This window comes from Drosophila arizonae, chromosome 5 (genome assembly GCF_054131065.1).
Source record: "Drosophila arizonae isolate 15081-1271.41 chromosome 5, UAZ_ARI_1.0, whole genome shotgun sequence".
NCBI lineage: Eukaryota > Metazoa > Arthropoda > Insecta > Diptera > Drosophilidae > Drosophila > Drosophila arizonae.
In genome coordinates, this window is record NC_142925.1 from 24,795,987 (window position 1) to 24,819,557 (window position 23,571).

General features: G+C 38.6%; 1 protein-coding gene and 1 long non-coding RNA gene across 2 annotated transcripts; one reads left to right on the forward strand and one right to left on the reverse strand.

Annotated features, from left to right (window-relative positions):
• Positions 1-16: 16 nt before the first annotated feature.
• On the reverse strand, positions 17-16,188 carry LOC149268848 (uncharacterized). The gene is made up of 3 exons (XR_016270177.1): positions 16,017-16,188; positions 2,853-2,973; positions 17-2,692 (listed from the first exon to the last, which is right to left on the reverse strand). It is a non-coding gene; the product is annotated as an uncharacterized LOC149268848 (long non-coding RNA).
• On the forward strand, positions 4,641-6,122 carry LOC108615102 (kelch-like protein 26). Its single transcript, XM_018009343.2, has 2 exons — positions 4,641-5,622; positions 5,683-6,122. Exons 1-2 carry the CDS (start codon positions 4,742-4,744, stop codon positions 5,945-5,947), a joined length of 1,146 nt encoding a protein of 381 aa, XP_017864832.1. The 5' UTR covers positions 4,641-4,741; the 3' UTR covers positions 5,948-6,122.
• Positions 16,189-23,571: the final 7,383 nt, after the last annotated feature.

The following is a 23,571-nucleotide window of genomic DNA, read 5'->3' on the forward strand; positions in this document are numbered from 1 at the left end:
TGCATGTTGAGCATATTTACAACTAGTTACAGAGCAATGATGATGCCGCCGACAAGCCAACTGTGCTGTTAAAAGGCACTTTATGCGCATTTATGAGGCCCATCTTAAAATGTCAGTGGGTGCCTTGTGCCATGTTACGAGTAAGCAAGGCTTGCAAGTGGCTTAATAAGTGGATATAATTTTAGTTGTAGTTTTATTTGTTGTTGTTGATAATTATCGGTTATACCTCTTTTATAGTTTTTGTAATTTATGTGTATATATGAACATTTATATAAACATTTTACAGACATTCAAGTTGTATTGGGAATAATTCTAGAGTGTAATAGCAATTAGCTTCTGTTTGCAGAGCATCGATCAGTCGCTGCTGCCTTGGGTTGCATTGCATGCGCTAGCGTTGATAATTATCTTATCAGAGCAGCCATGGCAATGGCATTTGCAATCAAATGAATTCAATTGAAAATATTTCGATTCACTCCACTGCCTAGTTATTTACAAGTTTGCATCGAACAGTGTCTGTAGGCGGTCTGCTGGTGCGGTCGGAAGTATTCGTGGTGGTTGCCCGGAGCGAGTCGCCAAGTCGTCGAACTTTCTGCCCGGCTCCGGCACTCGATATGTGACGACAACAGCTACAACAACAGCAACAACAACGACAAGGAGAACGAGAACGAACAGAAACGGCTGCTGCGCTTTTCTTCAACTGATAAAGATAAGGCCAAGGAGTTGAGTAAGAGTGCTCGCTGTAAGACTCTTGAAGCAAACTTTTGCCAGCCTTTGCGGTTGCCGCCGCTCAAGTTGGCCAGCATTTTGTGACAATTTATTTTCTATGCTTTGGCGTTTGCTTTCAACAAATCGAAAAACTATTAAATTGGGCTCTGAGCCAAAACGACAACAAAACCAAAAAGAATCCAGCGTGAAAAGTCAAACCTTACATACTCTAACGACTTGAGGTAGTTTGCTTACAGCGATGAGTCTTTGCTTCATTAATGTAATATAGTTAACATATAATATATATATATAATCGTTAATGTATATAGTTCGCTATATGAAGTTTTTAGGAGTTGAGTTTGACATATGTATTATATCAATTAAAATAAATAATTAAATTTAAAAGAATCAATAAATTCAGATAGGCCAATATTTATATATTTATATATCGAGCTTAAATTGTCGCATTTTAAAAATTGGAATTCCTTTAGAGCTTTTTCTTAAAGCCTACGTGTTCGGCTACAATGTTTTCCAATTCCTAGTGTATTTAGACAAAAGTTTTGCACGCCTCTCACAGCTGGAAATTTTCACTGTTTGACAGTCACGCGATTTCACCATGGTTTGGCACATTTGATATCAAATGCAACTTTTCACCTTTGCACGCCGTTGACAGGCTTCGACGACATCTGCTTAATTGGATAGGAAATGGCGAGAGCTTGGCCAAGCCACTGGCACGGTCAGCGATAAGATCCCCAAGCGAGCCAACCGGATACGTAAAATGTGCAATTAAACAAATAAAAAAAAAATTGAGTGTATATATTTATCAATTTCAAGCTAATACTTTTAGCTGTAGGAAGTATTGATTGAGTTGCTTTCTGCGATTATTGTCAATCTATAAATTTATAAATAATATTAATATTAAAAGAACGAAGTAATTTAAATACATCTGTGATTCTATGTTTATGTGTAACTGTATAAGATATGGTTGCAATGTAATGTCACTCAATAAACTATCAATCAATTCTGACTATGTACAGGGTATTTTCGAATCACTTATTGGCACCATAACCTCACTTTCTGGCCATTACCTCAATTGCCTGAGCTTGCCAGCTTAAAACAGATTATCGCTGCTTGTATACTATGCGTGTCTCTATAAATATGAGCATGATTAAAATAGACTTGATAAAAGATAAACTACAGTTCATATTCCATGGAGTTTGGTTGTCAACGGCAACGGTGCCAACGCCTACTGAAGTCGCAGCACTAAACTAATTAAAACTTTTTGGGTTTTTCTGCTCGCTGTTGGGTTCGTCGGGCTCGGCCATATGGCATTGGACGGGAGAGTGCTGTACCCGGAAAGCTGGCATAAATTACGAATTGAAATCACGTAAATGCTGGCAAATTTAATCAGCCTAGCATCAGAGTGCGTCTGCGGCTGGTTGCTAAGCAAAAATTAAATTTAACAACACAACCAAATAAGGATACACAAAAACGAACAAAAATCCGAAATGCAAAAAAAAAAAGAATCCAAATCCAATAAAGAAAAAAATCGTTAGTGTCAAACGTACAAAAAATTTGCACACAGCTACGTGACTTCAATTTCTCACTTAGCCGCAGCCTCTGCCGGTCCTTGACTGCCCACAGCTCTGTGTCTGTGTCTATCTGTGTGTATGTGTGTGTGACAAGGTGTATTAGTGTGTTGTGTTTTTTTTTTTTTTTTGGCTGTGTCGTTGCAGAACTTTTAATCCTTTGCACTTTTGTCAATGTCAAGCCAGGCTGGCCAATGACAAACACAAAAAACAAGCTGATAGAGCCCCAAAGCAACACGAAGGATGCCATTGAATGGAAGTCAATGCTTATATGCCCTTACCGACCGGAAGTTGTTAATTGTTCAGCTGGAGAACCATTAGGCTATGGGCAGATGATTATGCCAGATGTCTTCCTTGATAACAAATCTAAAAAATAATTCGCGTAGAATTTCGAGTAGCTAAAAATATATAAATTTATATATTAAAAAATTGAAACAGATTCGAAAATATGCGATATTAACATAACATTCTTCTTAATGTACACTTACTAATAAATTTGAATATACATATCAGTATATATATCAGTTTATATATCCTATTATTATTGTATTTACTTACAATCTATTTTAGGATTTCTCCTTCCCAGAGAAAGCTTTTTTAAAATGGTTTAGGTAGCAAGCGCAGTAAGAATGTGGTAGGTGGTTGCTTTTAGAGTGTGTGGTACACATGCTATGTGTAACTGGCCCGAATAGTTTTCCACCACAACGGCATTTCGGAAAAGAGGAGAACACGAAATAAATAAAAATAAAAGTAAAAGGGCCAGCCAATAAAATTAATTGATTTCGAGGTTTTCCATTTGCTGTGTGTCAAGCGATTTTGATTTTTAGCCGACATTTAACCGCATTTGACAGATACAGTTGGGTCAAAGCATATATGTGAATTGTTTTTTTAAATAGCCTTAAAGCGATTCAAAACGTAGTCAAACATAGGTATAAAAACAAAAATTAGTGCGATATATGACGGTAAATGGTAGTGGTAGAGGTAGAGGTAGAGGTAGAGGTAGAGGTAGAGGTAGAGGTAGAGGTAGGGGTAGAGATACGAATAGAGTAAGCTTTAAGCGTTATTGATAACAATAAGCATTATTGATAACAATATGATAAAGTTTCGTAGCAAATACTCCATATTATTACAGTAAAGCCAATGTTTTCTTTTTCGTCTTGTAACATCCCAAAAAATGTATTCAAAAATATTTTGATTATAGTGCTATTTATATGCATGTACATACAAAAATGAATACATTTACAAACTTTTAGAATGCCCACATTCAGATTCAATGTAACTTTCACAGTTATTTGGAGTGGATTAGTGATCAAAGGTGCCAATTGAATGCAGAGTTTGCCACACACCTGCCTCGCCCGCAGGCCCCTTCCTCTGTCGACCTTCCCATGCCACTGGAACCCGCTTGCTACGGCGCTCGCATTATCAATTATGCGTTCGCATTGCGTTCCGTGTCCGAGTCCGAGTCCCGAGTCCTGTAAACTTGGCAATTTATTTGCACCGGAAACTCAACATAAATCAAACTAATTTCTCCAGGGATTTTTGAAACAACTTTCGACGTGTCGCTCGACTGCTGCGTTTGTCTGTGTTGAAATGTGTTTGTGTGTGCGGGTGTGTGTGTGTGTGTGTGTGTGTAGGTGTAGCTGACTTTGCGCCTGTTGTGGTTGTTGTCGTTGTTGTTGTTGGGAACGTGTTTGGGGCATAGCAAATTGAATTTGTCGCGCCATGTTGCATAATTTGGGGTCCATTGTGCGTCTAATTGGCCAAAATGCTGAAGACCGACAAGGAGCTCGAGAGCTCCTTGAAATGTTGACATATAGCCGCACCAATTATTTATGCTATATACGTATTCTACTTATGAACAAGTCTAGACTTTGGCTATTGATTTTGGTGTGGTGGGCCTTAGCGCATAGCTCAGGCGCTTAGTCCTCAGGGAGCTACACATAAGCTCTTTACTTAACTGGGTTGGACCCAAGGGTCCGATGTGATATAATGCGGTACCCAAACTACATAAGACTTGAAGTTTATATATATGTACCGATTCCTTGACAGGTATAGAATCTAAATATAAAATAGTATACTATAATATAATATAATATAATATAATATAATATAATATAATATAATATAATATAATATAATATAATATAATATAATATAATATAATATAATATAATATAGTATAGTATATTATAATGTAATAAAATAGACAAAATGAGGAACAAACTTTAGCTCATCTCTTTCGGAGCTGCATTTTACTTGAGTTTATATAAAATTAAAACTAACTTAGAGTTAAGAATTTCTATTAACATAATTTTTAAGTTTGCTTACAGCTGTACCTTAGATAATTTGTAGTCCATGCTATATCTGATCTATAATCAGTCACACACTTTCTGAGTAGCTTGCCTCAACGAAATATATATTCCCAAAATTTTCAGTTTCTAAGCAAAATGTCTGAGCTGCTGAAAAGCGTGGAAAACTTGCCCCTGGAGCCGACGCTGCCGAGATTGTCGTTGAATGAGTTTCGTGGCGGCAATCAGCTGCCAACTTGGGACGTACCCGAGCAGGAGTTTCACCTGGGGAAGAAGTACCCGCTGGTGCCGATGGTGTTGAAGAACTGGGAACTGAGCGATCCCGATGATCTGGTGCTGAAGCTCGGCTCCAGGCAGATCCGTATGAATCGGCTGCGCTTCATGTGCTACTCGAAGTTCGCCATGGATCATGTGAAGGGGGGACAGCGCGAATTGGTGCTGCCCGAGGATCGGGTGCCGGAGGAGGGCCTGGTGCGCACTTGTCACTGGCTGAACCAGCCAGTTGCGAAACTGGAGCGCGGCTCCATTATGGAGGTGCTGGCCGCAGCTCTGTACTTGGAGGTGGACTCGCTGATCAAGCAGGTATGGTTCAGTCTGAACCTGGTCGACGAGTTTAGCGAGGATCAGGCCTTCGCCGTGTCCTACGAGTCGCTGCGGCTGCGCCATTTGCTGCCCGTGGTGGGCCTGGACAAAACCATGCTGCATCGCATACAACGCTTCTTCCTCACGCTGGTCGCCAGCGTGGAGTTTGTTGAGCTGCCCTTCGAGCACGTTCACTACCTGATCAGCTCCGAGAATGTGGCCGTCAATAGCGAGATGGAGATGCTCTACGTGGCAATGCGCTGGCTCACGCACGACTGGAAGGCACGGGCTGAGTATGCGATGACCCTCATCAAGCTGGTGAGCCTGATGACGCTGCCTTTCGAATATATCATGGATCTGCAAGCGGGCCGAGTTGAGGGACCTGTCAAGTACATCACCGAGCTGGAAGAGTTCCCAGACTACATCTATGAAGTTTAGTAAGTGGACAGAGTGCATGGGGTGTCTTCAGCATTCAGTAATCTCTGCTTATCCAACAGCACGAACCACCTCTTAATGGAATTCGACGATGGTTCCAGGGCCATTGAACAGCTCCGCGAATTATTCAAGGTCGAGCTGCCCATGCAACGGCCTTTCATCTCCGATAATCTGTGCGGCTATCACAGAGCCACGCCCGATGATCTTGCGAAAGTCTTCAGTTACGAAGATTTCTTGGATTATTTGCGTGCGATCCATAAAAACGGCATATATAGCTGGAAGGCACTGGACGTTCAGCGCACATCTAGCCGCTTCAAAATGGTCTAAGAAGCAAGTCTTCTTTCATCTGAATCGAATTGCTGACAGCATGCAAGATCGGCTTAAAGATATGAGGATTTTACTGCACTTTTGTGATATATGACTGTCTTATTACTATTTTATTATTTTTTAAATAACTTATAAAAAATCTTTAAAATTAACGAGAGTTTTCTAGGCCAGTGTGGTAAAACACTATAGAATGCTTCCCTTTCACTGTCTTTAAATGGGCTTATCAACACTTGTTATCACGAAGTGATGCAGTATATTTTTGTAGATTTGTGCGTTTTGCTGTTGCATATAAAAACTATTTTGCGAAACTTCCTTCCAGGGAGATACCCTGAACCCTCCAAGTTGATATTCTAATCATTCTGCACTTCTTCTATGCACACATACATACACATGCATCCAGACGCACTTATAGCAACGCGCTCTGCTGACGGCACAGTAAGCAGCGACTGCGCTTGGGCTGCGCTGCAATGTGGGCAATATTATACGAATTTATTTGTTGAATAATATAATTTCTAGACGTACAATCTTAATGAAACTTTCACAACGTAATCATAATCAAATGTATGTACGTTCCAAAGCACAAGTCTCTAGTACTTGAAATGCATTTTTTTTAAATTGGTGGCGAAGAGGGCGTGGTATCGAAAATCTGTAAACTACAAAATGTTTGCTTTGTTCATATGTATATACACAGTAAATCGGAAGTCTCCAGATTTAATAGTATTCCAATAAGGCTGAATAAACAAAATCAATTTTTCGATTATTCTCGATAAAAAAAGTTATCGGATGATTTATTGACAAAATAAAGCAAGCTCATACTGCGTATGGTACACACGAGTATGCATGCCAAATTTCAGCTCTCTAGGTCTTATAACTTCTGAGATCGACGGACAGACGGATTATATCGACTCAGCTCGTCGTGCTGATCAAGAATATATATACTTTATGGGATCTGCGATGATTCCTTCTGCCCATTACATACTTTTCACAAAACCATTATATCCTGATTTCTTATTTTCAATGCTGGGTGCAGGGTATAAAAATTCGTATACTATTTTCAGTTACAAGCATGTACTTAAAGGGACTGAACCTGAGTAGCCCTATTTGATATATAAAGACATAACTGGCTGTCTTGTTTATATAAATGATAGTTAGAGGGAGCTAGCTTTATATATTTAAGGAGATAGAAACGGTATATATAGATAAAAAAAAAACTGAGAATGTTTCCTGAATTATTAAGGGTATAGAATGTGAGTAGATTTCCATATAAAGAATATAAAGATTTCCATATAAAGAAGAAACGTCAATCTATCGGGGCGTGATAGTTGACTGTAATATTCTACGACCACAATATTCCCACTTGTGTTGCTTTAATTTGGAAATGATCTACAAGCAGATACCTGGGCTGCTGGTTCTCTAATAAAAACTGTCCATCTCGAAAAATTTGCAAAGACAAAATTAAAGTTCGATTGAATATTTGTAATCGAAAAGTTACGAATAATTTCAAAATAAGGTCGAAGTTTATAGAATGGAGGTCACACATAATTTTGATCTCCATTAAGCTATGTTGCATCAGGAAATATTCTAAATATAGAACCATGCAATATTTATGGACACATGGCACTGCGAACTGCTCGAATATCCCGCATAACATTTGGCAACTTTGTCCCGATAAATATATACATATACATAGCATATGTATGTATGCATGTATGTGTATATTGACACTTTGTATGTATGCTGGTTTAAGCTGGCTGCTCTACAGCTTTTTGTAATTTTCAAAACAATTTCCTCATCAGCGACAACAACAACAACAACAACAGCAACAAGTTGGGCAAAACATGGGGAATAAGTGCAACCACATCGTCAACATCGTCAGGTCGTAGCCTGTTTTGGTTTCAAAGCTCGCGGCGTAGCTTGTGCGCCAGCCACGCCTACTCAACACCCGAGCCACCCAACCACCTCAACCACCCCAAGACACGGCACTCCACCTAGATGCTGCGCCTGCAGCGCACTGCTCGTACATGGTGCCGCTGTGACCGTAACCACCTGGTGCCAGGCCACATGACTCGCCCCCACCCCGCCCCTCCCCGCTCCACTCATCCTGCTTGCTGGCAAATTGAAAATGTTGTGCGGCCAAGGAAAAGGTGTCTGCAAAGTTGCGCAAGCGAGATTGCTGGCAAATGTTGTCGTCGTCGTTGTTGTTGTTGTTGTTGTCACAGTTGATGTTGTTGCAGTTGCTGCAGTTTCTGCTGTTTTCGCCTAATGATGCTCAGCTAATAAATGCAATGGCAGCCAGGCAGCTCAGCAAAATACAAGCCGCTTAAAGCCGGGTTATATCAAAAACATTTGCATAATTGCGGCGAGCAGGAATCGCAACTTGAAAATATTCGAAGATGTTCTACACATCGAAGTTCTTAAAGCTCTTAAAAGTATAAAAAATGATATTAATTTGATTAATTAAAATATGTTTATTTGGTATTAGTCCGTACTGTTTTAGTATACGGCCTTAAGGCATGTAACTTTAAAATTTGAGTTGAAGAATACTATATACAGCCATTTATCTGGTATCTCATACACTTACACGCACACTTACAGAGACATTTGGCCTCATTTTGTCTCAGTTTCTTCCCAGAGATTTTTTGCATTATATTATTGTTTATTGCTTTTAGTTGCACTATTTTATTAAAAAATTTATCGATCGACTGTGATGACTTTTCGTCTAACTTCTAATAACATCCACGGATGTCATAACATTCAGAGATCCCGGGCTGACAGGTTCCTCTCAAGCGAGCTCTAGCTTAGCAGAATGACATCATGACAATACAGCAAGGCTAATATAATCAGGGTCTTGTCCCTTAAATAAAATTCCTAACTTAATTATTCAGTGCTTATTAAGCTATCGAGTCGATTTATAAACCATTGAGAACTACGAGCGTTGAATTGGCATGGGAAGGATAGATGCAACGTATGACCGCAATTTCTATGAAATGTGTGCATAGACGAGTTTATTGTGCCAACTGCCACTCTTGAAAAACTATATTCAAGGCAAGTAAGCAGCTCTCATAACTAGAGAGTGCCCAACTTTGAGATTCCCTAAGCAGCGGCTCCAACCAAACATACATATGCAAAGCCACACACTTTAACAATTAAATAAAAATGGATTCGCATCTGAGTCCCCTCATCTAGTAACTCGTCCCCTCATCCAGAAACTCTACAAATTGTACATTTATAATTCCGTTTCAACTTGACTGATTTTTGAAATTACTAGGTGGAGCATTATGTAATATACATCAAAATTTAATTAAATTAAATAAAAAATCTTTTGATTCTACCTTTAAAATGTAATATTAAATTACTGAAATTCTATAAAGATTCAAATTTATTTTGTGAAAAAGAAATGAAATTGAATTGAAAGAAAGTGTAATGAGTGAGAAGGAATCATAACTATGTTAATTAGGAACTAATATAACTAGTTAGCTTAGTTAAGCAATTTATAAATATAAATTTTTGTTATATAAAAAATTAGTAGACAATATAGGAATAATTTAGATTAAAGAGAATAATGTCAATGATCTTTTATTTATATAGATATCTAATAGAACTCAAATGCAATTCCCAGCTATTCTATTCTCAGATGATTACATTGTTCACATAGTCCGCAGACACTTGGAATTCACTTCTACTTAATTATTTTTGATTACTTTTGCATTAATTAAATGCCTTACTGTCCGGCCGTGCCTTCAAATCGTATGCGAGATGGAGGCTCTGCGGACACTTCTGCTCATAATAAATACTAGAATGAAATCGCGCGTGAAACAATGCATTTCCGGTTGCTCGAAGCACCATTCACACTCTACACTTCACAGTCCACCCACCACACTCCACACTCGCTCATTCACATTCACATTCACATTCACATTCACATTCACATTCAATGCCGTTCGTTCACATGGCAATGCGGCTGTTTCCGCTTCAATTTTTATTTCGCGCGCCCGCCTCGATAACGATTCACAGCTGCCACAGAGCGAGCAGGGGAAGGAGCAGCGAGTGGAGGAGGGGAAGTGGGAGTGGGAGCAGAAGTAGAAATCGGTCGGCTCGGCTGCAGTTCCTAACGCCTCAGCAATGGAAACTGTTGAAATTGTTGCCTGCTTTATGTTGTCATTCCATTAATTATCGCTCGTTATTTTAACTTTTAGCATGGCGTAGAGCGGGGCAATTTCTGTTCTCTCCTTTTCTCTCTCTCTCCTCCACTTCTCTCTGTGTTCTCCATTGCATTTTTTTTGCCATTGTCTGCAGTTTACAAATACTTCATAACATTTGACAAGCTCTTCTTTCTGTTTTTGGCTTTTATTCTTTGTGTTTTATTTCCTCTTTTATTCGTTTTTGTAGTATTTTGTGGTGCCAGCGCCTTTTGTTTGCACATTAAATGGCGTCGGCGGCTATGTGAGTTGTCGTATAAATATGTGTGAGAGTGTGTGTGCTAGAGTGTGTTGGTGTGTGTGGGTGTGTGTCGCGGTCGGGGTAATGAATTACTAGCCACATGGTTTTTGTGTCCAGTCGCCGCCCGCTGACTCGCAACAATGACATTGCAATTTCTAGCCAACACCAACAATGCCGGGGACAGCCTGCGCGGCTGGTGGCGGGGGCGACTGAGTGGCTGACGGTCTGGGGCTGGGCCAGAGGACACAAAAAATGCAGACACGTCTACGGCCCAACCAGGCGCAAAGGCGGCCAGAAATTATGCGGCTTTAATTGGTCGCAAATCGTTAAATGCCCAAAGCTGCTGCTGCAGCATTATTTTTTTATTTTTTATGGTCAGGCAACTGAATTTAATGGAATTCTAAAGGTATACACATCTATTTGTATATACATGTATATACAAACCTATGGAGAGGAACAGAATATGGTCATATGAGTTAAGAAGATAATATACTTAAAATTAATTTGGAATTGTTTTCAAAATACCGATTGCTGTGAGCTAAACTATTTCCAATCTTAATATATGTTATGTAGCCTTGTAAGCTATCGATATGTCGACTCATTGGTCGTTAAGAAACACATTGAAATACGGCAGCTCCCCACATAAAAGTTAATTTAATTGCGTTTTCTTTTGCATTTAGTTTGTCAGCATCTTGACTTTAATTTGGTTTGAGCATGAATATTATATTTTAAACTATAATGAAATTGATATAAATATATGAGCAACATTGAGTATATCATTTTTTTTTTATTCTACAGCACGACTACCATAATTTTTACCGAAGGTATACAATGAAAGTTACATACAAATATATGAATATTTATCTATTACCATATTTACCGTGAAACTATGAATTGAAACGGTTATAATTTAGTGTAATCATACTTTAGCTTCTAATTTAAATCAATTTCACTTTCATTTAGCATTGAAGTGCTACTGCTCTGTATTCCCACAACTCTGCGAACTCTCCAATGCTGGCTTTTCAAATGTTTTCCAATTAACTTGTAAATCCACTCGTATGCAGGATATTTGTAGCGAGCCCCGCATTTATTGGGGGCAAAGCACATTTTTCACTGATTTGTTTTATGAGTTGTTAACAATCGATTGCATGTTTTTTGCGGCCATTAGTCTGCTGTTGCCCGAGGGCGGTGCCACGCCCACCAATAGTAACAGGCATATAATAAATCATGCTGTACCTATTGTAGGCAGACAACACACACGCGCAGCAGCAGCTCCGTTGATTCATTGCAGCGGGCAAGAGGGCAGGGCGGGGCATGGCAGGAGAGGGCATGAGCCGTGGCAGGAGGCATGGGAATCAGGAGTTAAAACGGATGATAAATAATAAGCAACGAAAGCTGACAGCAACAATCACAGATGGCTGTCGGATGTCTACATTTAGTAGCTGTTTAACAAAGTGCAAGTGTTCTTGTTCGGAGGGCCAGACTGCGTGATACCCTGCAGTTAGAGTTGAGAAGTGAACTGAGCTGAGCTGAGCTAATGATTTTTATATATTTGTAAATGAAAAATCTTAAAATCAATTCAAAGCAATTAATTTTCAGAGTTCAAAGCAGTTTTATATGATAATTTGATATGGTAATATAAATAACCAAAAATGTGTAAACCATCTTTAGTTACTAAGCAAATACAAATATGTTATATATATAATATAATTATTAAATACCTATTTTCTACAGTTTCCACCACTTTCCTCATATATGAAAAAGACATAGAGAAAGAGACAGGTTAAATAAACTCTCATTTGCGAAAAAATACATTTGTTATATTGAATAGAATTGATACGGGGTTATCTGTCAATCAAAAAGAGAACAGAGAGCAGAAAACAAAACACATTAACCATAGCTGGGGTACACTGTTTGCTTGACCTGCGACTTAACCTTTTCATTTATCAATGCATTTAGCAAACAGACAATCCCATACATTAATTTTATTTGCCAATTTCAAGTGTCCGGCATCATGAAATAACAGACAATGGACCATTGTTGCTCGCTTTCCTCTCGCCCCCTCGCACTAAATCCAACTCTGGAATTCATGATATCCAGTTGGCATTCATCTTGATCGACCTGAGTGACACTTTTTGTACCGCACCAAATTCAATTTGCTTTATTGATAACACACAATGAAAGGCAATACAAAACAGCAATAAAAGCAAATATTCAACATCGAAGAACTCACCAACGAATGGATACTCTATCCAAAAAAAACTTGACAGCATTTAGGAGTCAACACATCTGCAGTCAATCAGTGACTCTAAGAGACAGTCAATCCATCAAAAAAATCAGTTATTTAATCAATCAAGCAGTCAAGCAATCAGTCATTCAATGAGTTCTAAGATCAACTATTAAGACATTCAGTAAGTCTATCAGTCGCCCCAAGGGACAATAGGCCAATCAGGATTTGATTGAACACAAAAACCCTATCAATCACCCATTCGACAATGAGTTAATTGCTCAATTAATAAGCCAATAAAGCCAATTGATGAATCGATTAACCAGTAACTGGATTAATCATTGAATCATTCCATCTATATATCAATTATTTGGATATTATAAGGAAATCAGTCAAGAATTCCAGCAGACAATCAATCATTCAGTGTGTAGCGCAATCGGTCAATCATTAACTTATGCAGTCAATAGTATGCGCTTTAATTGGTCAATAGCTCTATAATATGTTACTCAGCCCAAAACTCCAATAGCGACTGCTAGTCAGTCAGCTATTTCGCTTATAAGGACAATGAATTAAAAGCGTGAAGAACATCAATCAGCCCATAAAATCAATTAGCCAATGAGTCAATCACTCCAGGGGTTTATCATTTAGGCAGTCAATCAGTCAATCAGCTTACCTTTTAATCATGCACGTATGGCAATCAGTTAAGCAGTCGGTCAGTCAGTCTACATAGTCAATTATTCGATCATTCAATTACACTATAGATCAATTAATAGTTAAAGTAATCAATCAGTAATAAATTCAATTAACTAGACTATATTTCAAAATATGCATTTTATGACAATTATTTTAAAACTCACTTAATCGTAATACATTTTAATTATAATGCCTTATATCTCTATACATATACACCACATACAAAGTCGAAAGACTTCCTGCAGCACATATACCCTATTTTTAAGCAGTGTAATACAATGTGCTGAAATTGTTCAGATACCTAGGCAAAAGGAACACAGATTCTTGTTTTCTTTATCAGATTGCGGCCAGAGCCATATAGCAGAGCAGCTGAGAAAATTTATGGACATTTGAGGAATTTTTTCATTTATTGGCCGTCTGACTATGTACACGTAATTGCTATGTATGGGACGGTTATATGTATATGTGGGGGTGTGCGAATAGTGTTATTCGGATAATGAGCTTGAGTGTGGGCGCACGCTAATTGTTTGCCAACTCATGCAATTTGGCTTAATTTGTTTGCATTGCTCTGCCCTGCAAAGGACTGGAGCATAATTTTTTCTCATTTCGCTGCAATATTAAACAGTTAAAGGATATCAGACAGGCCATGTGGTGGCACTGGCTGCTGGGGAAGTCATTGCATTTCGAACTGGAAGTAGCTGCTGCCCTCGGCCAGTCACGTCCTGCATTCGTCCTGCGTCCTGCGTACTGGCAGCTCCCGTACCCAGATTTTTAGCTGCCTGTCAGCGTTTTGTCTGATCTCCCTCCTCAAATGTAGCCGCAGACATTTGAAGGAGTGGCTGCGGTGGTGCTGCTGCTCGTAGCTGGGTAAATTGTTGGCCCAACACAAAGTTTATTTAATTTTTGTGCACTGCGCTCCACTACGTGCCCCTTTTTGACTTTGTTGATTAATACAAATTGCGCGCTGCTTCAAGAGCGGCAGACATCCAACAAAGCAAAGCTGCCAGATAGTGGCTCAGGCCAGTTCCTGGTGCAGCAACAGCCAGACAGCATGCAGCCCAGGCCACGCTTGGCCTGGGATGCCCAGACGTTTGGTCTGAGTGTCAAGATTAAATTGGTTTATTAGAGGCTACTAGTCGGACTGAGGTGTTTCTACTCGGCAAGTTCTAGCTTAAATCGAAAGAAATTAAAACATTCAAATAATATGGAAACCTGCTTGACTTGGCCATTAAATTCAAAAGTTAAGCTAACTTCATAAAGACTTAGTCAGTGTATTTAATTTAGTTATGTTTAGCTAAACAATTCAGAGTGCAGCAGTCGACCCTTCCTGACTTGGAGATACCTTGCACTCTTCGTGGACCTGATATTTCATTGATTCTCATATGCTGTCTTTTGTTAATGCTATGGAAAACTGGCCGTAAACCCGCTTAAAAATAGTATTAAGTGATCGATATTTATCAATAATAAGGATAGGCTAACGAATAAATGTAAACAATAAACTTGATCTGAGTTTAATATAGATTGGTTGTTATCTTTGCATACGGACTGACAGAAGATTGGATAGATGCACAGAAGATTGACGGATAGATGTGCGGATGGCTAAGCGGATGAGTGAACGGAAGATTTAGAAGACAGCTTGACGGATAGACGCATGGACGGACAGCTAGAAAGACAAACGGGTAGATGAATAGCCAGGCGGGTGGGCAGACGGACGGAAGGAAGGGCAGCACGATGGATAGACGAACGAGGCGACGGACGGATGGAAGGTTGAAAGACTGGAGGATAGAAGGACCCAGTTGTTTGTCCTGATCTAGAACATATATTATATATAACTTCGAGGGCCGCCACGTCTCTTTCTGCATGTTAAATACTCTTTTACTCTTTTTAAAACAATTCTACTCTGAAATGCAATTGCTAATAAATTCAGTCTATAAAAAAATTGACAAATTTGCTTAGAACTTTTTTCTCTCGTGCTTCACGTTTCCTCCATCTCAATATGAAGTGAATAAAGCGCTCAACTTTAGCTAATTAGTTTCTCTGGTGTACAATATACACTGGGTTGGCTTGGCTTGGCTTGATTTTGTCTACTTCTTTCAGCCACGAGTCACGAGCATCAAATTTGTTGGCAATTGTCATAACTTTAATGCAATTAACCCTTGCTAAGTGACCCCAGCGCTTATCTGGAACCCGGCATCAGCAACAGCAGCAGCAACAGCAATAGCACGAGTATCCGCAGCAAAGGAAAGGAAAGTGAGTTGGCGAAAAGGAAGAGAAGAAAAAATACACATATAGATAGCAAGGAAGAGGAGCGAAGCAAAAAGTAAATACAGCCATAGAGTAAACCTAAATATTTAATTAGGATTATAACGAAGCGAGCTTATCGCTACACACTCTCAGAATGAAGCCAAAGTGGTAAAGGGGGCAAGGGGGGCCCGCCTTCTATATGGCATCAAAGTGATGAGGGAGCCAGCAAACGACGAATGTCAAAGACTTCGCGTCCTGACATCAGGCCTGCGGGCAAAACTTCCCGGCTGCCCTAGCCAGGCTACGAAACGCGTTGCTGTCTGCCTGCCGCATGACGCATGCCGCATGCCACCCCGTGTGGGTGTGTGTGTGTCTCGTATTGCGTTTTCGCTTATGCCGTTTCACTTTTCGTTGACTTAATTTAATTAATTTCCCTGCCCCCAAGGGTCCGATCCGTTTGCTTACCTCTTGTCGAGTCCTGTGCCTTGCATGAGTCGCCTACTTCGTTTGTTGTGTTGCGTATACGCCGCGTTGCAAGCGAGCCAATTTTGGCTCCAGACTCGCCAACATGTACTTAGCCGTACATACACATATTCCACCTCTATCGATGCGCAATATAAATCGTCTGCTGCGCCAGTGTGTAATATGCTGTAAATAATGTAAATCCAATTTGTTGCCGCTCTTGCTGCCGTATACCCTATTCATCCAGTTGCTACATTCGCTACATATGCACAACGAGATAGTATGGCACACATTTTTAATGGAAGCATAGAACTGCTACAGTTCCATTGCATTTGGCTTACAGCAAAACCCAAATTCTATTTTAATTTATTTACAATTCGCAACTATCTTGAATTGTTCCCAATTCTTCTTTTCGCACCCACTTTATACACCATTTGTCACATAAGCTTAGCTTAAAGGGCATTTTAGTTTCAGTACTGTGGATTTTCTTAGTTTCATCTTTATTTGCATTTGCATGCCGCATACCATTCAATTTTTTCTTTTGAATCCATTTTCTTTGCGGTTTCTTATTTTTACTTTCTTGTAGTCAAAATAGAAAATAATTTTAGAAGAAAGCCAGATGTGATGATAATTTCTGATTATATTAAACTGGTTTTATTTTTTTATTTCTTGTATTTATAATTTATATTTATAAATATTTGAATATTTACTTGAAAATTAACAAAATAAAATGTATAATTAATTTTTAACTATACCTTAACTTGCTTAATAAATAAACAAAAAAAAAACAAAAAAAAAAAAAAAGAATCAGCCAACTTGATGCAAAGACTCTAGACTGTCTAGACCCTCGCAAAACAGCCAGGCTAGGCATCTACATATATACTGCAGTAAAAAGATCAGGATACCCCTGAACCAAGTTAAGGAGGACTTAGAATCGATAAAATGTATTTCTGAATTTTACTGTGATAGCTACACCATATAACTCTTTCTTCACCTAACCTATTTGTCCTCCATGTCTCTAATCAAAATTTCTGTTTATTTCTGTTTATATTGTTTTAAAAATTTCATACAACAAAGGCTAATTATATAAATAATACAATCTTATACTGAAAACAAGTTAGTTGTTGTAGTCGGGTATTGCCGATTGCAGCATACTCATTCACGGCCCGAACGCTTTCGGAACTTTTTAATTGAATTTTCCACGCCCCCAATTGGTATATACATTATTTTTATGAAATTCGACAGAAATTATGTTGGTAAATTTTAGATTCTAGCTCTAAAAGTGTTATATACTGATTATTTATAGATACCGCATAGTATAGGAGAGATATATTTATATATATATATATATCAAATTTCTACTCTTTCTCATTTTAACTACCATGGTTTCTGATACTAGGAAATACATTTATAGCTTCATATTGCCTTAATTTCTTGGCAGTTTATAATTGGGGGTATTTGTTTTAAATTTTAATGCTCAAGCTTTCATACGGATAAAGGGATAAAGAGCAGGGCGGACAGTGTACAAAATCAATATACCAAAAGCAACTTCGTGAATGAGTATACAAATGTTGAATACTTTTCGGATGATCGATCAATTTGATAAGATGACATGCAAGAGTTTTAAAGTATATTTGAGATTTCAATTCTATAACTTAAAGGCATCTGGCGCTGAATCCACCAACCCTTCTGAATGTAGTTTGAGGGCTAAGGCTTAGATGGAAAGCATCGGAAGTTGCAAGGCATTTTACAGATTCCGTTTCAAGTTGGATTTATGCAATGCTAACGAGTTTTCATTAATATTAATGACAGGGACAAATGTGATTAAAGTTGAACTAGGAACTCAGGTTGCTGCTTACGAGCTGCTGACGGCTCACTCTCACTCTCTCTCTCTCTCTAGCGGCTAGGACTTCGGTTCGCACAGCAGCAATCAAATTAAACTTGAAGTGATTTTCAATTGGAAATTCTTGTGACGGCCCTGGCAGACCGCAGTACACTTAAGTGTATTCAAATTAAACTGACGCAGGACTCACAACAATCAGCCAACAGTCAGACAACACACAGCCGACCACACACACACACACGTACACAACCAGTCCATGGCCCCAGAATTGAAATGGAGACAATGGGGATGCCAGGAAAGCATTCTCCTAGTGGGCCATCAAAATGAAAGGCATGGCTGGCCCAACGACTGAAGCTTTGCTGTTTCCACTGCTTCAGCTCCTCCTCCAGCTCCTGCCTTAACTCCAAGCAGTGACTCCTCTAGTTGCTGCGTCCTTCAGCCTTCGGCTTTGGTTTTGTTCAAGTGGCAGTCGTTTTAGTGGACATTTCGCTTGTAATGCGCTGTTGTTGTTGCTGTAATTATCTGATTGTGTATCTGTATTCTGTAAATGCTGCGCTGTCAACGCAACAAACAGCCGTTCCTCCTCCAACTCTCACCGCTGCCTCAACTCCTGCCATTCCTGTCTCTGTGGTGCTCTGACAACGTTTAGCGCGTGTGCGAGTTGCGCGGTTTTTGAGCTGCCGGTGATTAGATTGTCTGATACTTTAATAGGATTGCAAAAGCCCTCTCAGACATAGACACAGACGCACACACACGCAGACAACATTGTTGGGGTTGATTTGTGCTGCGATCTTTAAACGCGACTTTTAACCAGAAAAACTAGTGCAGCAGCTCATACGGCTTTCAAGTGTACGTATATAGGGAGCCACCTAGCGGCGAAAGATGGCTAGACGCGAGATTTAGTAATTGTGCTTCTGGTCGTTGGATCTCTTAAGCAATAACTTAATACATTTCAGACTGGTTGTATGTCTAGGACCTAAGAAAATGTAGTATAGATAAACCAATTTATTTTTATCACATCTTACAATGATAATTTTTAATGAAATTATCAAATTTATCAAAGTTATATTGTCAATATATTTATATTTTAAGAGATTGCAAAAGAAAAAAGAAGAAAAACCCCCAATGAATATCGATAGGGTAAAAATCGCATGCAATCATTGCATATATATATTTGTATATCTGTGATATTTTCTATTTGTATTTGTATTTATATATTAAGTGACGATTCCTTCTGCCTGTTACATACTTTTCACAAAACCATTATACTCTGATTTCCCACTTTCAATGGGTTCAGGGTATAAAAACACAGAATCAGCCAGCTAGATGCAAAGTCTCTAGAGACTATACCCTCACAAAAACCGCCAGGGTAGGCATCTATATACAGCAGTAAAAAGATCAGGATACCCCCGAACCATTAGGTTCATATTGTCCATATACCTACAAAGCCTTTACAGTGATAATCCTCCCTTTACGCTTTGAAATAAACAATAAAAAGGGAAAGTAATACAGGCATTTTAGGCTGTTATACTATCCATTCCATCATTTCCACCATTTATATCTCTTTAAACTCACAAAATATTACATATTTATTACCATGTGAATATAAAATTGCATGAAAGCAATTAAATGGACAGTTGCGCACTTTGGCAACTTATAATTCGCTCGTCTATGCGATTCTCAACAATACTAATTATGAAAACTAAAATGTGGCATAAACCGGGTTTTAGATTGCAATTGTCCAATTGTAATTTGTGAAAGAGTTAAGCGGCTGAAGCGCTTAAGCTACGACACAATTAGTTCAAAAGGAATCTACTTAGTATTCAATAGAGATGGCAACAGAGCCAGATAGACAGAGAGGAAAAGAGAGAGAGAGAGAGAGAGAGAGGGCGCATGCTAGTTGTTAGCCATTAAATACTTATTACTCTGGTACACAGCTCTTTCGACTTGTCTGATGGACAGACAACGAAGCGCCGTGTGTATAAGCAAATAAACAGTTAGGGGCTTATGAATCACACATAAGTATAGCACAACATGATGGAACCGAACTTGGCCAGAGCTGCCCAGGAAATCAGTATTAAAATCGCATTATGTGCGCCTCACTTGACAACGGGGGCAATGCAAAATTTGCAGCCAGAGGGAGAACTTGAGAGCACAAGAGTACAAAAAAACGATACGAAACGAAAAAAATAATCAAAAATTGAAAAACCGAAAAGAGCAGAAGCATTCTACCAAATGTACTGACAGACAGAATGTTGAGCAAGTTTGTAAAACCTGCAAGCCCTGCAATCCCGGGCACCCAACTGAGCGCCCGTCCGGGTGGCTGGCTGCTTAGAGTTGCCCGGGGCATTAACCTTAAAATGCATTTGTAGTTGCCTGCTGCTGCTGGTACTCCTCCTGCTGGTGCGGTTACTCCTGCTGCTGCTGCTGTTACTCCTGCTGCTGCTGCTGCTGTGTGGGCGTATGGCCGACTGTCAGCCAGTGCAGCAGCGAAAAATGAAAAGTTGCACGTTGCCGGGGCAGCAATTGTGGTTTCTAATTGCTTGGGGTATTTTACACTAACAATTGGCCGCAACGATGCGCAGTAATTTAAACTTTTCACTCTGCATCACAAGCAACTGCCACAATAATATCAAACACAAGCAAATCAATTCGTTCTGGCATTGCCAACTTTCATTTCGTAGTAAAACAATCAAATTTATCTTATTTTGTTTTGTTTTCAATGTAAACAAAAAATAAATAATGCTACAGCAAGTGAACAGAAATCAATAATTGAATAAAATATACAGCTTTCTTCATTGCTGCAGCTGGAATACCCCCAATCGAATATTCATCTTTTAGCGAAGTCGACTAAAGAATAGACAACAGTTATATAATTGCAAATATTTGCAGTTTTTATTAGTAATTGCCTCTACAGGAATATCACTAATGATGTTTGAAACTGTTTGTATGCGTTTTGAAATAGTGCTCTTCCCTCTGACTTATAGTTTATTTATAGCATTCAAAATCTTGGTTGTCCCGGATTGAAAGGCGATGGTCGAAAATCGAAGGGATTCCATTGGTTTCCAGGAGGAGGCGGCGGCATAGGATGTCTATGTAGACCTGTTTGACCCAGATCAAAGCAGCAGGCGATGATTGCGAACAGTAAAGCAAATAATGTGTGGCGCATCTTGAGGCAGGCTACAAACTGATGAGCCCCAGAGCCGAGTTTGGGTTTTATACAAAATTGTAAATCCAATGTGAATCCCCAAATGTGTTTTACCCGCTGGCTTATCTCGGTTAAGTAGTCTCAGTTGTAGATTATTTATATAGATTGTTGAGCTCCAATGTCTATACTAATGCGCCTTAGAATGGCAGATGACAGATTAGTAAGTGAGTAAAATTTTATAGTAATGCAATATGTTCTTCAGTTGCTGATGAGTCAGTCAATCATGGACTGCAGCAGTCAACCATGGATACCCGAGTATTATGTTTGCCAAGAGAAATGCTATAGTAAAACGTCAGAGTCAGAAGCTGGTGTGATTCCCTCTAGGTAGATTACCCACTGGCTTATCTCGGGTAAAGAACCGCGAAATCTCTATTTTGTTGACTTGCAATTTATATGTACTACAGGTCAAGATTGTGATGCAGATTTATGACTAATTGAGCTTGATTGAGATCAACTTACAACTTAAGTATAGTTTTGCAATGCATCTTATCAGCATGACAATTTTGAGTCTGATCCAGTAAAACCTTCCGTCTCTAAATGGCCTCAGCAGCAAACAGTATCTATGTCGGTTTCTCTCTACAGCCATGACGTACAATTACTCATATATGTATGTAATACCTCCAAAACCACTCTGTAACATTTCTCAGCCCCACACCAAAACAGCGATAACAGCTCATGAATCGGGGAACTTTGAAAACAGACTCTGCTCTAAATTCGTCACATATGCATATGTATATGTGTATGTATATATATCAGTATATGTATACGTATATGTATTGCGATATGACCTACTCAAAATGCAAAACAAGTTTGATAGAATGAAATGTACTATAATTTTGCATGATGTATATATAAAAATATTTAATAAAGTAAAATAAAAAGAAAATTTGAATATATTTTATTTTATTTGGTTTGTTAGAAACACTAACCAAGCGCTTTGTAAATTGTTCCCAGTTTCAATTACATCTTCTTGATCCGTAGAAATCCAAAGCTTTATATATTGTCCACTTGCCAGACAGAGAAGCTTAAGAGCTCATTTATAAGGCTTCGCCATACTAGGAGGCGGGCAAATGTGACAATGAGCTATATTAAAGTGTTTTTTAATCAATTTTTATTTTATTCGCGTTTATTTTTTTTGCGGCGAAAGCGAAATAAATTACAGTACGCCATGAATACGGCCAGCCAGCATGTAGTGTGTGTGTGTGTGAGTGTGTCTACGTATCTGTATCTATCTATGTGAGTGTGTGTGAGTGTGTTACATGGTAAATGGGATGTACGAGCATGTGCTTAGAGAAGGCTGAGAGTTTATTAAAAAGAAACGCGCGCACACACATAGAAAAAATTGCGTCTAAAAATGAAAAATGCTTTTTCCAGCAACGAGCAGCGAACAGCGAGTTAAATGTAAAGCGGTTTGTTAGGCTATGCCACACTCACACACACTCACACACACTTACTGTCAGAGAAATAAGCTTACACACATACATACGTATAACTACAGACAAGCGCACTTAATGCAGATTTATGAATTTAATAAAAGCATAAACACACACACGCATACACACACACAAACACACACACATACATGTCTACTTAAGCCGCAAAGTGTTAAGGCGCATTAACAAATTTCTTTCTCTTTCAGGTCTCATAATAAACTTAACGGCTATAACACCATTTTTTGCAAGCATATTACTAACAATAAATGTAAATTATAATTTTTATAGAAAAAATTAAAAAATTAAGAATGAATTATTTGAGATATTCAAAGAATTGTTTTAATTATTACAATTATATGATGAAAATAAGCAAAATATATTTATTACTCATAACTTTGTGTATCAAAATAAAAATTTTAGTCAAAAATAGCTGCCAAATGAAATGCAAGCCGTTAAAAATTTGGTCTCTTAGGGCATTAAATGGTGTAGAATCAAAAGGCGAGAATTACACTTTTCCACTATTTCCACATACATTTTTTGTGATTTTTAGATGAAGATGGATGAGTAAATATTTTTTTATTTTCATAGTATAAACCAATTTTAATAAAAAAAAACTTTTGTCTATTTTCCCCATTCTAAGGAAACATCAATTTTTTGGTATTCATGTTATTTGCGGTCCCTAGTAATTAGTATTGCTTGCGAATAAACCTGAAGTTAATTTATCATTGACTGACTATCATTTAAGGCTCAAGCAAATAATATACTCTACAGCATATATATTATACTTCTGCCTAAAACTTTTAATTAAAAGTCAGCTGTGACCCGTTCGCAATCCTTCATTGTTTTTATTAACTTTTGGTTCGCTGCCGGAATTTGCCGCGTGTCAAGTGAAAAGTGAATTAAGGCTGATTGCATTCAAGCAGGTCAAGTGTCGAAGCCGGAATTGAAATGGAAAAGCAGTCCAAAGCCAACAAACGGATAGGTGACACGTTGCCAAAAATAGAAAAAATAAAAATAGAAAGAAAATAAAATTGAACAGAAAAAAAATTAATTTCATTAATGCACACGGCTATC

Excerpts from the sequence above, each read along its gene's own strand:
- LOC108615102 (XM_018009343.2), top strand. The coding sequence starts at position 4,742 with ATGTCTGAGCTGCTGAAAAGCGTGGAAAACTTGCCCCTGGAGCCGACG. Across the intron at positions 5,623-5,682 it reads GACTACATCTATGAAGTTTA|CACGAACCACCTCTTAATGG; the intron begins GTAAGTGGACAG and ends CTTATCCAACAG.